The 12,579-nt window shown below is 37.0% G+C and overlaps 2 protein-coding genes across 2 annotated transcripts; one reads left to right on the top strand and one right to left on the bottom strand.

The window, feature by feature from the left end:
• Window positions 1-302: 302 nt before the first annotated feature.
• Window positions 303-1,515, bottom strand: LOC110416603 (protein PHOSPHATE-INDUCED 1-like). The gene has a single exon (XM_021428626.2). It carries the CDS (start codon window positions 1,400-1,402, stop codon window positions 443-445), a length of 960 nt encoding a protein of 319 aa, XP_021284301.1. The 5' UTR covers window positions 1,403-1,515; the 3' UTR covers window positions 303-442.
• A 4,296-nt stretch (window positions 1,516-5,811) lies between these two features.
• Window positions 5,812-6,904, top strand: LOC110416954 (protein PHOSPHATE-INDUCED 1-like). The gene has a single exon (XM_021429106.1). It carries the CDS (start codon window positions 5,881-5,883, stop codon window positions 6,823-6,825), a length of 945 nt encoding a protein of 314 aa, XP_021284781.1. The 5' UTR covers window positions 5,812-5,880; the 3' UTR covers window positions 6,826-6,904.
• The last annotated feature ends 5,675 nt before the right edge of the window (window positions 6,905-12,579 follow it).

Here is a 12,579-nt window from a genome sequence, read left to right as displayed (position 1 = left end):
AATGACCATTGCTCCTAGTAGGGTCCAAATTTGCTGGCAACTGTGGGGTTTTTTTCACTCAACATTCCAACACCCATATCTGGTTTCTACCTAAGCTGGGCCAAGATAACTGGAAAAGCAGAAACGAAATTTTCCGAGTAACATTTTGCCTAGATTCTTGACCAACTCTCGTACCAATTGTATGAAACCATAAAAATACGTTGGGAACGCTTAAGAAAATGACAGTTAATCAGCTGATTAGAGATTAATCAAGTAAAATCAATAGTCTCATGGAAAACTGGAACACAAATAAGAATTGTCAATTATGAGAAAAAGCAAACCAAAGTAGTTTGCTGCTCTATTATTATCCGCATAAGCAAAATTAATTAACAAATAAAAGAATTACATCCTTCTATAAACCGTGTACATCTATTACTAATTTGCTAATCACTGCTTCAAACTTTTAGACCAAAGTTGAACAAGATGATGTAGCAGGATCAAACAAAGCAGGAAGCAAGTATTTCCTTCCATTGTCGCCATGAGCATTGTAGCTAGCACCAGTTGTAGGGTCTACCAGAAGGTTCCCTGCGTAGCCTGGATAAGCCCCTTTGCCATAAATTCCAGGACAAGCGGATGAAGCTTCCAATGGTGCGTCAGCTGGACCCTGGAAGTAACCATTTCCAAAAGGGTTCGTGACAGTCCCGGCGAACAGGCTAGCCAAGTTGATCACCATGCCATCAAGACCCACATTGTTGTTAGGTGCAATCAAAGGTGGGTTTTGTGGTCCGTAGATTGGCTGGTGGAATGGCCAGGCGCATTGACCAGGGCACTGGGTCTGGGAGTTACCAACCCAAATGTAAGCAAATTTGGAGTACTTGTCGCCCTTAATGTGACCTTTGTTTGAGCCCAAGGCAGAACCATGAGTACCACATCGGCTCATGCAAAACCCTTCAACAGCAACATCAGATGCTGTTAGGACAACGTTAATAGCATTCTTTTCGTCACCCTTTGAGGCCAATTCCACAATTTGTTTGTTTTTGAGTGACTTCCCAATCGAGTAGTTCTCATCAAGAATCTGTTTTCCCAAAGACAGGGAAAGAGAGGATTTCTTAGAGGTGAGGTGGTAGTATTTCTCGGTGGTTTTCCACCACTTGGCAACCGAGGGTTGGTTGTTTTGAGATGGTGTAGTAGACGACAGGGAGGTGACAAAATCAGAGACAATAGCCCTCTCGGAAGGCTTGAACTTGCCATACCAAATCAGATTGATTGTAATTTTGCCTGAAAGGAGGGGGCCATTGTGGTATGTCAGGAGCTGAGGCTGGTCTTGCACCAGTTCACTCAGCTTCCTTCCAGCCAAAGAGATTTGAAACAAAGAGATCAAAAGGAAAATTTTAAGAACACTTTGAGTAACAAAAGAAGCCATCTTTGACAGGAAAAATGCTGCTTTGATTTTGGAGAGTATCAAGCAGAGGAATAGACAAGAACAAGCTGAGATAGCTTTGTATTGTGTGTTGGGTGTGGAATTGAGAGAGGGGAAAAGGGTATATATAAAGGCCTAAAAAAGAGTTTATTTATTGAACTTTAATTAATTTTTGAATTACAAAAACAAAGCGTTTGGGATTAAGTGAAGGAAGGGAACCTGCAGGGAAACAGACAATAAAATTTTGTGGAAGTAAGATGGGCTTTTCCCATTTTCGAGTTGCGACTTCGCCAGTAAGTTACAACACAGACCCAACGGTTCACCCCAAGCGCGTTATTAATCCAAAAGGAGAAGAGAAAACACTTTCTCCAGGTCATTTGCCTCCACGCACCAATCAGGTATGGCTGTGGAGATCAATGCCAAGGAAGCTCTTGTGTGCAAGCTTCTTGTGGAAGCGAGCGAGCTGTTTTCGTTCGGCAGAAAACAAAACGCATTACAGCTTAGTCATAGTTAGCCTCACCCTTTATTTGACCAAAACAGCCTTGGCTTTATAGTACATTATGGAACAAGAGAAGGGTAAATACGGGAAATGAAGCAGATGAACGTTATGCAGACAGGCTGGAGTTAATTTTATTGGGAAGGGTGGACCGATCCAGCTGGCAGTCAGTGAGTAGGCAAGGAGATGAAGCGTGGGTATCCTAGGTGACGGGCACGTGAGATTACGCGCTTGCGGCTCTTAAAAACGGGAGGGAAGGGAATGCACAAAAGGCTCGTGAAGGCGAGAAAAAGAGATTAGTTAATAGGCTTAGCTGGATCAAGCTAACACGAGCCAGGGTACAGCTGTGGAGTTGCAGTGGTTCGCCAGGGCCAGCCATTGCCAGCCCGCACAGCCCTTTTTACCCTTTTGAAAAAAAAAGTTCGTACTTCTCGTGTACTTGGTTTCGCAAGCGAATCTGCAGCTGAACGTTGGTTTTTGGCTTTTAAAGTTTGAACTTCAAAATTCGAAGGCGCTTGAAAAGGGAATACAGAGTGTGAGGTTGGTGGTATATGAATAACAAGGAATTCTTTGTACGATGGGCAGTTAGTTGATTTGTGAATGAATTTAATTGTCAAATACTAGTTTGCAAGCCTAGGAATTTATAAACATTAATTAGCAGTAACCTTTTAAGTCTTTAACTTAATTTTCTTTTTCTTCTTTTCATTTTTAGATGATTAATGACTAAATGATGGGGCAAAGTTTAAGAAGAAACTCATCTCCAGACCTTTAAAAAATATAAAAGGTGATGATACCACTTACAAGACACAATTAAAATAAATAAACATATAATTACATCATCCTATCTAAAGCCTAAATTCACGAGCTTAAACATTATCCCAATCCTGGCAATCACGAGGCATGCTAATTTGTTAAGTATAATTACTTGAATCACATGATTCTTATATCTTAATGCAATATAAAATTATTTTAAATTATATTAATATTTGTTTAATTGGTTGCCACTGAGTCTACCTACAATGCCCTAAAGTCCCGAAAGGCTCAAAACATATTAAGTAGTACTGCAGCTTGTCTGATGGGGAGTTTAATTCATCACTGGATAATAGCTGCCTTGTTACATACTTGCAGACATGTCATTCCCTATATATACATATATATTTCACTTTTTATATTGCAAAATTGTTTAAGTTTGTAGCTGCACGAGTCAGGTCCTTTAGAATCTAAACCTTCTGTAATTCAAAATCAAATTAACCATCACAAAACAAAAACTTCAAGTAATGTTATGACCATGAAATCTTTGACTAAATTGCCATGCCCTATATCGTATTGATTCTCCTTTTTTTTGCAATCTGGATGGCCTATATAGCTGTATTTGTCTCTTACGTTTACCAAAATTTTGGGTATCTTTGTTTTGGGATATTTAGGGTACTAATCAGTTTCAACTTTCAACACAGATCATGGATTGGAGCTGAAAACGTTCAAGCAACTGTTAAGGAGTAGGTGAGATGGGTAATTAATTTCCCTCTGGTATTGCTGTTTGATTCTCTTACAGCAGTGAGAGAGAGTATGATTAATTATGATCCTGCTGCTTTGACAATATGCTGAATGTAGAAACATGTACATGTTCATGGAAGATAAAAATATGCCTAGGATAAGATGATAATATATGTAAAGCACAGATGACACAGGAATATTAATATTAATGTTGGCCTGAGTGTCATATCCCTGCCCCCCTTCTTCCCATCCGCCTTCATTTTATGCACTTTATGAGCTGAAAGCTGTAGAAGACTTTGGAAACCAGCGTTTTGAGATGTTCCGAAGTCAATACTCACGCCTTCCAGGAAGGACTGCTGTAGAGCCTAGACTGATATAAATGATAATTTTGTCAACTCTTCCATATTTTTCCAGCTTGAGTCTACGATCTATAGGCTGACTTTACAATGAGAGAGATTTCATCACTCAATTATTGGCTTGGCTGCAATTGGAATTCAGCGTTGGGAACTTGCTGCGCTTTGGATTCATAGATATTTTAAGGCTATTATAGACTTTTAAGTTTAAAAAAAGGTAGCCAGCGCAGCATTGCATATTCATTTGCGGTCGATGCTTTTGCTGGTGGACATCTGTTTTTTATTCATAACCATCGAAGAAATCTGTAAATGACTAGTATTATATTCCTGTAGCAGCTCACTTGTACACCTTGGATGCCGCCAAGCAGCAGCATCCGGAGAGCTCGAGCAGAGCAACCAGCCTGTCTGAAGGCTGATGAGCTTGCTTTGTTCCCCTTCTTGCAAGCATGGTCACCCAAAACTTTGAATACTACATGCCTGCACGAGTGATGCTTTGAAACTCTAACTAATTAATTTTGGTCAATTAAGCCAAAAAAGTAAATAATGTGATACCCATCCATTACATAGAAAATAAAATCATAATATTCAATAAAAATATAAAAACATGATCAATTTGAGTGAAAATTGTTGATTTGTCGTTCAATATAATAATTTAATTATTTTCGTATATATCAATTTTAAATTATCAGTTAAAAAATTTTTAATAATTTAATATATAATTTGAATTATGTTATCAAATCATATTTAAAACGGTAATTCAGATTTCATTGATTATCTTTCTATGATCAGCGAAATTAATAAGAGTAAGAAAAGAGGAAAAGGAGTCGAAAATCGAGGTTCCTGCCTTGAATCGAGAGTAATCGACTGGATGTATGGTGGGTAGAGTAGGAAAATTACTCTTAAGGGTCTAACATATAGTGAAGCCACCACTTCCAGTGTAATTTTTTGAGGGAACTCTAATTGTAAAGGATTGGTATGGTGATTTTTTTTTTCTTATTATTTATGCTTATCTGATCCAAGCACCTGGCCTTCGGCATAAGAGAGTCAATGTCTACATGCTTGCATTAATTGACAATAAATTGTGAAAGATTGGGAGGTTGAGAGCCTCAATGGTTTTGGCCATTGTTGCTCATGATTAAGTTTGATAAAATGTCTGGTGAGCCACTAGCAATATCAGGCATGGCATCTGACCCTACCAAGCATGGGATAGGAGGAGTCTCCGGTTCTACGTCCTAAAGTTCAGTTTGAGCAACCAAATGTTCTGGAATCCCATGATGTGACAGTACACTGCACTTTGGGCTGTGGGCAAACAAATTAAAGGATAAACCTACCTTACCTACATACACGGGCAAAACCTAAGAGATTCTTTTCGCATAGAGCAATGCACCTAGAACACCCATACAAAATTTAATTTAACAGCCATGGTAAGTTTTACATCGATTTTATAAATTATAAGCATTAAACAACTTATTTTAATTAGTTATCCATTACCTTGAGAAGCAAGTGAAGCAGGGTATTTCAGGTCTGAGATCAAACACTAGAATAACAACTACCATTTAATTTGTATGTGGGAGGACCAGATCGCAGCAGCTGGAAATGGGACGATGGTAGAACTATTCAAAATGATGTAAGAAGGGGGGGAACATTTACAACAACAATAATAAGGTAAGAGCATCGATCCAACAAAAACTACAAAACTGAATTGAATCGAAATGCGAAACAGCCTAAGTAAGAGCTTTAAAACACATGCTGCCCATTGCTCCAACCCATTGTCCGTCAACATATGCATTCTGGTAGGGACCTTATTGGTTGCCATTTTGGTAGCTGTGAAATCGATGTAAGCATTAGCTAAGTCTCCTAATCTCCATGCAAATAAAATGCTTCAAAATTAAAGGTAGATTCCCGCCAGATGTCTCCCTCTCAAGCTTATCCTTTCCCGGTTCTCGTGATCTCTGTATTTTAACTGCGTTGCTGCCAATGAAAGCTACCGCGCAACCCCTACCACTTTCCCAGTGCATGAACCAACTCACCTATATATACCCCCTCACTCGTATCCCAAAATTAAATTCAAGCTCCCTTTGTCACTTGCAATTTCAGAATCTTTCAACATTTGGCTACAAATTTCTTAAGTCTTTCAAATGGGTTTCTATCAGTTAGCCAAAACAATCCCTCTTGTCATTGTACTTATTCACCTAAGCCTAGCTAATGTTTGCTTTGGAGCAAGAAAGCTAACCTCTCTATACCAGGCACCAACCATGGCCTTGAGTTACCACCAGGGGGCATTGCTTGATGGAAATCTTCCTGTCTCCATTCTTTGGTATGGTGAATTCTCACCAGCTCAGAAATCCATCATTGCTGATTTTCTGCTCTCTCTCAATCCACAAAAGGAAAACTTGGGTCCCTCCTCTGTAAAACCCCTAGTCTCTCATTGGTGGAACACTATCCAAACATACATGAAAAAAGCTGGCAAAAAGGATACCAGTATTGTCTTGGCAAACCAAGTCACTGATAGGAACTGCTCCCTTGGCAAAATTCTGAAAAAGTCCCAAATTTCCAGGTTGGCTAGGCGAGTCCACTCCAAACCTGGTGGATTAACTATAGTCCTTACAGCCAAAGACGTGTCTGTCGAAGCCTTTTGCATGAGTAACTGCGGGTTTCACAGCTCAAACGCCAAGGTAAAATCCGTCTTTATCTGGGTTGGAAACTCTGTGACTCAATGCCCAGGCCAATGCGCGTGGCCATTCCATCAGCCTATTTACGGACCCCAAACTGCGCCACTTGGTGCACCCAATGGAGACGTGGGTGTAGATGGCATGATCATAAACATAGCTAGTCTGTTGGCAGGGACCGTGACGAATCCTTTTGGAAATGGCTATTTCCTGGGCTCAGCTGGCGCTGAGCTTGAGGTTGCATCGGCTTGCCCTGGAGTGTACGGTAAAGGGGCGTACCCTGGTTATGCTGGAGAGCTTTTAATGGATCGAACCACCGGTGCTAGCTACAATGCACAAGGTGTCAATGGAAGAAAGTACTTGTTACCAGCCTTGTTTGACCCTCTTACTTGTCAATGTTCAACACTTGTGTGAGGGAGATTTTAGTTTATATTGTGTATTAATCTGCTGTTATATTTGTAAATAAATTTATTACTGTTAATTGTTATTATTTTGTTTTCTCCAATGCCCACTTTTCCCTTCAAATTTCTCTTTTCAGACTGTTAAGTGAGAAATAGAATCCATATTCCGTAGTTAATTACACTCAATTCCAGTACCTCGACAGTCCAAACAACATGTCCCTACTACTAACGGTCTAACACATAAACTTATTATAAGTTTTAAATAGTGAAAATTGCTGAAGTAGTGTTTTTAATTGTTACCAGCCGCTGGAAATTGTTAGCTCAGGAATCAAGGCATGCAAAAGATCTGTTGGCTCTAGGAACCTAATGTCGGGATACTAATTGTGTTTAACACTTGGAGTTAATGCTTTCCAAATGATTTTACCATTGTTGGTTTTTTGTGCCTTGGAGTGGGTAACTTTGCAAGTGGCACCAATCGATCAAGGCCTCATTGGTTGAGGTCCTCAGCTAGCCCACATCAACTGGCAAAACAGACTTGCTCTCACGGGTCAAAAGTATTGTCGTTTTTGTTGGTATTTCTGTCAAAATTTTCTAGCAGGTAAAAGAGGCTGATAGATTTGCAAAACACTTTTGCCTTGATTCAATAACGGTGCTATTTATGTCCTGCTTCCCTTGTCCTTCGAATTTGTGCTGAGCAAACGTGCATTATAATTTATAAGCATGTAGAAATTAGCTCTATCGACCTCAATCAAGGTGGGGGCAAGATGCCCAAACTTAGTTGGACACTAACCCTTTATCTTGGGCTCATTACTGTTGCTTTCTTTAGAAGTGGAGCTTCCGCCCACATAAATTGGACCCAAGTTTGGGCTTTTAAACTAAGTCCAATGACAGACAAGTCCAAAAACGATAATGAATCTCACCAGATTTTAAAAGGATATAATTTTCCTAAACTAATTAAAAATGTTTTAAAAAATTTTTATATTTTTATTACATTTATTTAAATTCTTATACTTTTACTTGTAACAAAATAAACTATCTTTTTTATTTTGAGTTAAATTAGTCGTTATGATTAATAGTTGATTTGTTACTTATTATTATATATCGCGTGATATTGATATGATATGTTAAAATATCATAATTAATAATAACGTAACATTAATGTGACATGATGATATTAACATGTAACATTTTTTATTTTTTTGATCGAAAATGACATTAGTTCTAATAGATATAAAATGAAAAGTAATAAAGATTTATTTGAGTTAAAATGATATTAAAAAGATTTGATGGAAAGTAATGAAAAATAAAAATTTATTTTAAAAATTTTAATTAGTTTAAATTTTTGTCAGTATTATGCCATCTTAAAGTAAACATATAAAAATTAAATTAATTTAATAAGCGAAACAAAAGTGTTTACGTAAAACAAAGAGTAATGTTATTGGTTCGGTCATCTGTATTTGAACTATTTGCATTCCTTCACGTGGCATATTCACGACGGTCAATGAGTTATCACTTGAAGACTTTTGATTTGAAGTTTCGAACATCTAATCATAACAAATAAAAATTGAACAAAATAGTATATAGATATATTTTTCGTTGAATCTTTAGATTCAAAATTAAATGATGAGCTCAGTTAGACAAACCTATACATAATTGCATAATCTAAAGAGAAATCGAGTACTGTGGAGGCTGCTAATTACTGGAATTGTTTTAAATTGCTGAAATAATTTTTTTCAACATTTCCTTGTTGAATGTAGGGAAAAATTCGGACTAAGAAGAGAAGAGAAATAATGGAGGCATATTAGCTTGATAATTGATTCAACAAGTAAAGGATTATGCGAAGATTCTCCACCTTGACCTTTGACTCTTCTTTTCTGTTCCGTGTCTATATTTACACCATATGAGGAAAATCAAGAGAAAAATAGAAGAAACAATACCATTTGCGTCTGTTCTTTTTTCTTCTTTTCTCTTTAAAGTTCATCGGATTTTGAGTTATTCAATAACAATAATCTTTTTCTTTTCATTTCACAAAATTCAGTCTCTCTCTCCTCTCAAGAGTTTGTGCCTAGGAGTTAAAGACCTTTGATTCAATTATGTAGTTATTTTGATACCAAGCATGGATAAATATATCATAATTAGTTCACTCACCATGTGGGGTTTATACAATCTCATTTTAGTTATAAGAAGTAACAAAAGAAAATAAAAGTGAAATATACAATTACTTAAGGAAAAAATAAAGACATTTTATTCAATGTTTGACCAGTATTCAAATAATTTCTTTTATATATACTTCTTCCATCCGTGCATACAATATCATACAAAATCTTAGAAGCCCACTGTTTGCACCATAATGAACCCAACCAATTGTTGATTGGGCATTATTACTCCAAAAAAATCATTTACTACTATTTATGATCTACACGTCACATTCATTCTTAATTGGAATTGGTAGATTCAAAGCATTTGGTCCTTGGCATTTAGTATGCTTCCATCAGAATAGCAGATATTTCGCTTGCTTTCTATGGATTTAATATTTAGAATCGAAGGAATGAAGGAGACAAGGCATCTCGTTCTTTTTAGTAGGATGAGCCGAGCTTGGCTATAAGTCAATGTATGTATGTATCAAATGGCCCATATCACGACTTTTATCTCTAGCTATTTGATAGTTAAATATTGATAATTGCTACAAGCAGCCCAAGGTTGCTGGAATCATCTCACGAGGCAGGAGTCACTGAAGGCTTTAATTGATCTTCCGTCTTCAATTATTGTTTCCATTGTGAAAACAACGCAAGAGGAAATATTTGTTGTATTTATGTTTGTTAATCCAAAAAAAGAAAAAAGAAAATAGTGTTGGACCATCTGTTGATGGAGTACTTTTAAGGCTTCTGTGACGACAATGTCAACTTTAGTTCAAAGGAAAAATCAATAATGAAGAACAATGTATATTTTCCATGTTAAGTGTTAGTTTAAAAGTCTAAACCCTCCTTCCATTCGGATTCAGTTTCTTGAATTCATTAGCACAATGATGTATACAATTGACAAGTTACCTCATCCAATTATATGCTGGCACCAAAGAGAAGTAAGTTCAAATGTCTAATTTGTCGTTTTTTTTTTTTCAATCATTAGGATTGGGCAATAATCAACACGAAAGAAGCCAATTCAAAGCAGGAGGGGCTCTCTGATCTTCTGTCGTGCATTATAAGGTAATTGCCTCTCAATTCCCATTTTGCGCATAATAAACTCGTTGAATTTTTGTGCGCACGACATCTCGTATGCAAATACGTCTACATTTTTGTTGTTAATGCAATAAGATATTATTTCTTTGGATTTTTAATGTAATAACCAAAGAACCAGTTGCACACGTATAAGACCGTGTCTGCTAGGAGATCCCACAAACTTGAAGTCAAAAGCCTGAAAATATGTTCTACGCACAAAATTAATTCACGAGAGATATGAACTGTGATGGAGACATAAGTCTGCTATAGAAGCAGCCTTAGCGACCTTTTGTTTTTTATCTTCTAACGATCTCTTTGCCTATCATGCCGCATCAGTTTTACATTTGCCTCTCAAGCACCGCCAAGACAAAATTTAATCCTGAATACGATATTGATACTGTTCATTAATTGGAAAATGATAAATTCATTGATGAATACGATAATGATATATTTTTGGTGACGGAAGACTGAAATGATTTCGTTATTTAACCCCTAGATTTTATAGTTATCCGATAGCCAACGAAAACTGAAAAGAGATAAGATAAGTGTCGCGTCAATGGTTCATTCATATAGGACAAAAAGCCTACATAAGTCACGGCTGTTTGCCGATGCTGATCCCTGAAGTGGGAATCCTTGCTTTCTGCAAGCAATGCCCTTCTGCGGACAGTGTCAGCCTGCCAACACTCCCAACGTTGGCCCCAATCTCAGTACCAGCATGTTTATTAAAAAAAGAGTAATCATGATCAGATTTTCTTTTGAAATTGGGACCAGAAACGATTCCGTGTCTACATTCGTTGAGAACGTGGTGGATTTGTCGACAAGTGTTGAAAATGTTAAAAATATAATAAAAGAGATTCAATGCCCCCAAAGAACTATTGAGATGACTGCTGAGGGGATTATTTCTTTGGTCACTCTCCGCTTCAATCCCTTAATAAAAAGTACAGAGCAAAGCGTTTTCATGCCACTATAGCCGAAATTTTCAACTTGCTCCTTTTTCCATTATTCAATCACGAAAGGAAAAACCAAGCTTGAGGGAAAGAAAATTAGAAGAGTAGCAGACCAACACGTTTAAGGATCAATCTGAACGGACAATAACATATCCTGGCTGCTTTGGTTCCGGCTGGTGGTACTTTTGATTGGTCGGCTTGCACGCTTGCCGTTAATGATCAAACACAGCGCAGACATAGTAGTTAATGGTGACTCTGGCATTTACTTGATAGCGTTTGCAGTTACTTAGGGAGTGGGGCTAGTAGGGGCTCCCATCTCTTCTAAAATTTTCAAATTTAATTATTTTTTAAAAAATTTTAAAATTTTATTCTTTATTTTTTATAAAAATTTATAATTTCGTTGTTACCAATATTAAATTTCTTATTTTCATTAGTCAAATATAAAATTCTAATTTCGTTACTGCCTTTCACTATAAAGAATATTAGTTGAGGTAATCTTCAGCCATTAGTTTAGGACCAATGAGATTTCTTCATATATGCAAACATAATCGTTGTCGTTCATTTGCCAGCATTTATTGGCTAAATAATTTTCATCACAACAACTTGCTATTTATGGAAAAAAAAAAAAACAAGGATGAGCTTACCTATTGAATGGGACTTGCCAACTAATTATGAAGGCAAAAATTTATTCAGCTTTCCTCAGGTCATATAGCTGCTATATATCCTTGTGCCATTACGCTAGGAAGGCGGCAAAGGTTTAGATAAAAAGAAAGTAAAGATTTGGATTTTCTAACGCCAGTTTTGTGGTATTTTACCTTCATTTGATTATACAAATAAAAAACCAATTACAGCTTAAAATGTAATAAAATAATTAAACCAAAATGATGCTCCGAATACACTACACAAGGAAGTAGAACTTGCAGAGCAATTAAGGGCTGATCAGCCTAGTAGTAACAAGGTTGTTTTGTCATTCATCTCCTTGAATGTACTTATTGTTCATCTTCACTATCCACATTCCCAATTAAATCATGTTCAGATTATTTACGAGAAATTAAAATTTTATGACACGAGTATAATAGTGCCAATAAAAAAAATGTAAAGAATAAGCAGATGTTGGATGATCAGACATGATCACTATGGAAATTTATGATTTTGTTATTAAGGGCATTGATTAGTTGTAGGATGGGGAATGGCGTGTTTGGTTACATAATCTTTGATCAAGTGCGTCCACCGCCGTAGCCATTTGCCCATGTACACAAGGGAAGCGATGACTCTTCTCGTGGCGCGGGCGCTGCCTTGTAAAGACTTTTCTGCTTTTTATCAAATAAATCAATTTTGTTCCTGTTCAATACAACCGCCCCACGGGTTACAGGAATTTGCCACTCTAAAAATCATAATTGTATTTCATCATTTTATTTACGCTCTTCGATGTATTGGAGTAGGACTATTTTGTTTTCTTTAGGCTTGCCTGATTTATTTGACTTTTGCCTTGTCCTCCTCAGAAATTTGGCGTCCATTTGACTGGTAGTTTTCCTACCTGCTTATATTATTGTACTGGAAAGAAAGTGCTGTAAACCGTCCATCAGACGGCTATAAAATGGAACC

This window comes from Theobroma umbraticum, unplaced genomic scaffold, assembly GCF_002168275.2.
Source record: "Theobroma umbraticum cultivar Fairchild unplaced genomic scaffold, ASM216827v3 scaffold_51.0, whole genome shotgun sequence".
In the NCBI taxonomy this organism is placed as follows: Eukaryota; Viridiplantae; Streptophyta; class Magnoliopsida; order Malvales; family Malvaceae; genus Theobroma; species Theobroma umbraticum.
This window is presented reverse-complemented; position numbering and strand designations above follow the sequence as displayed.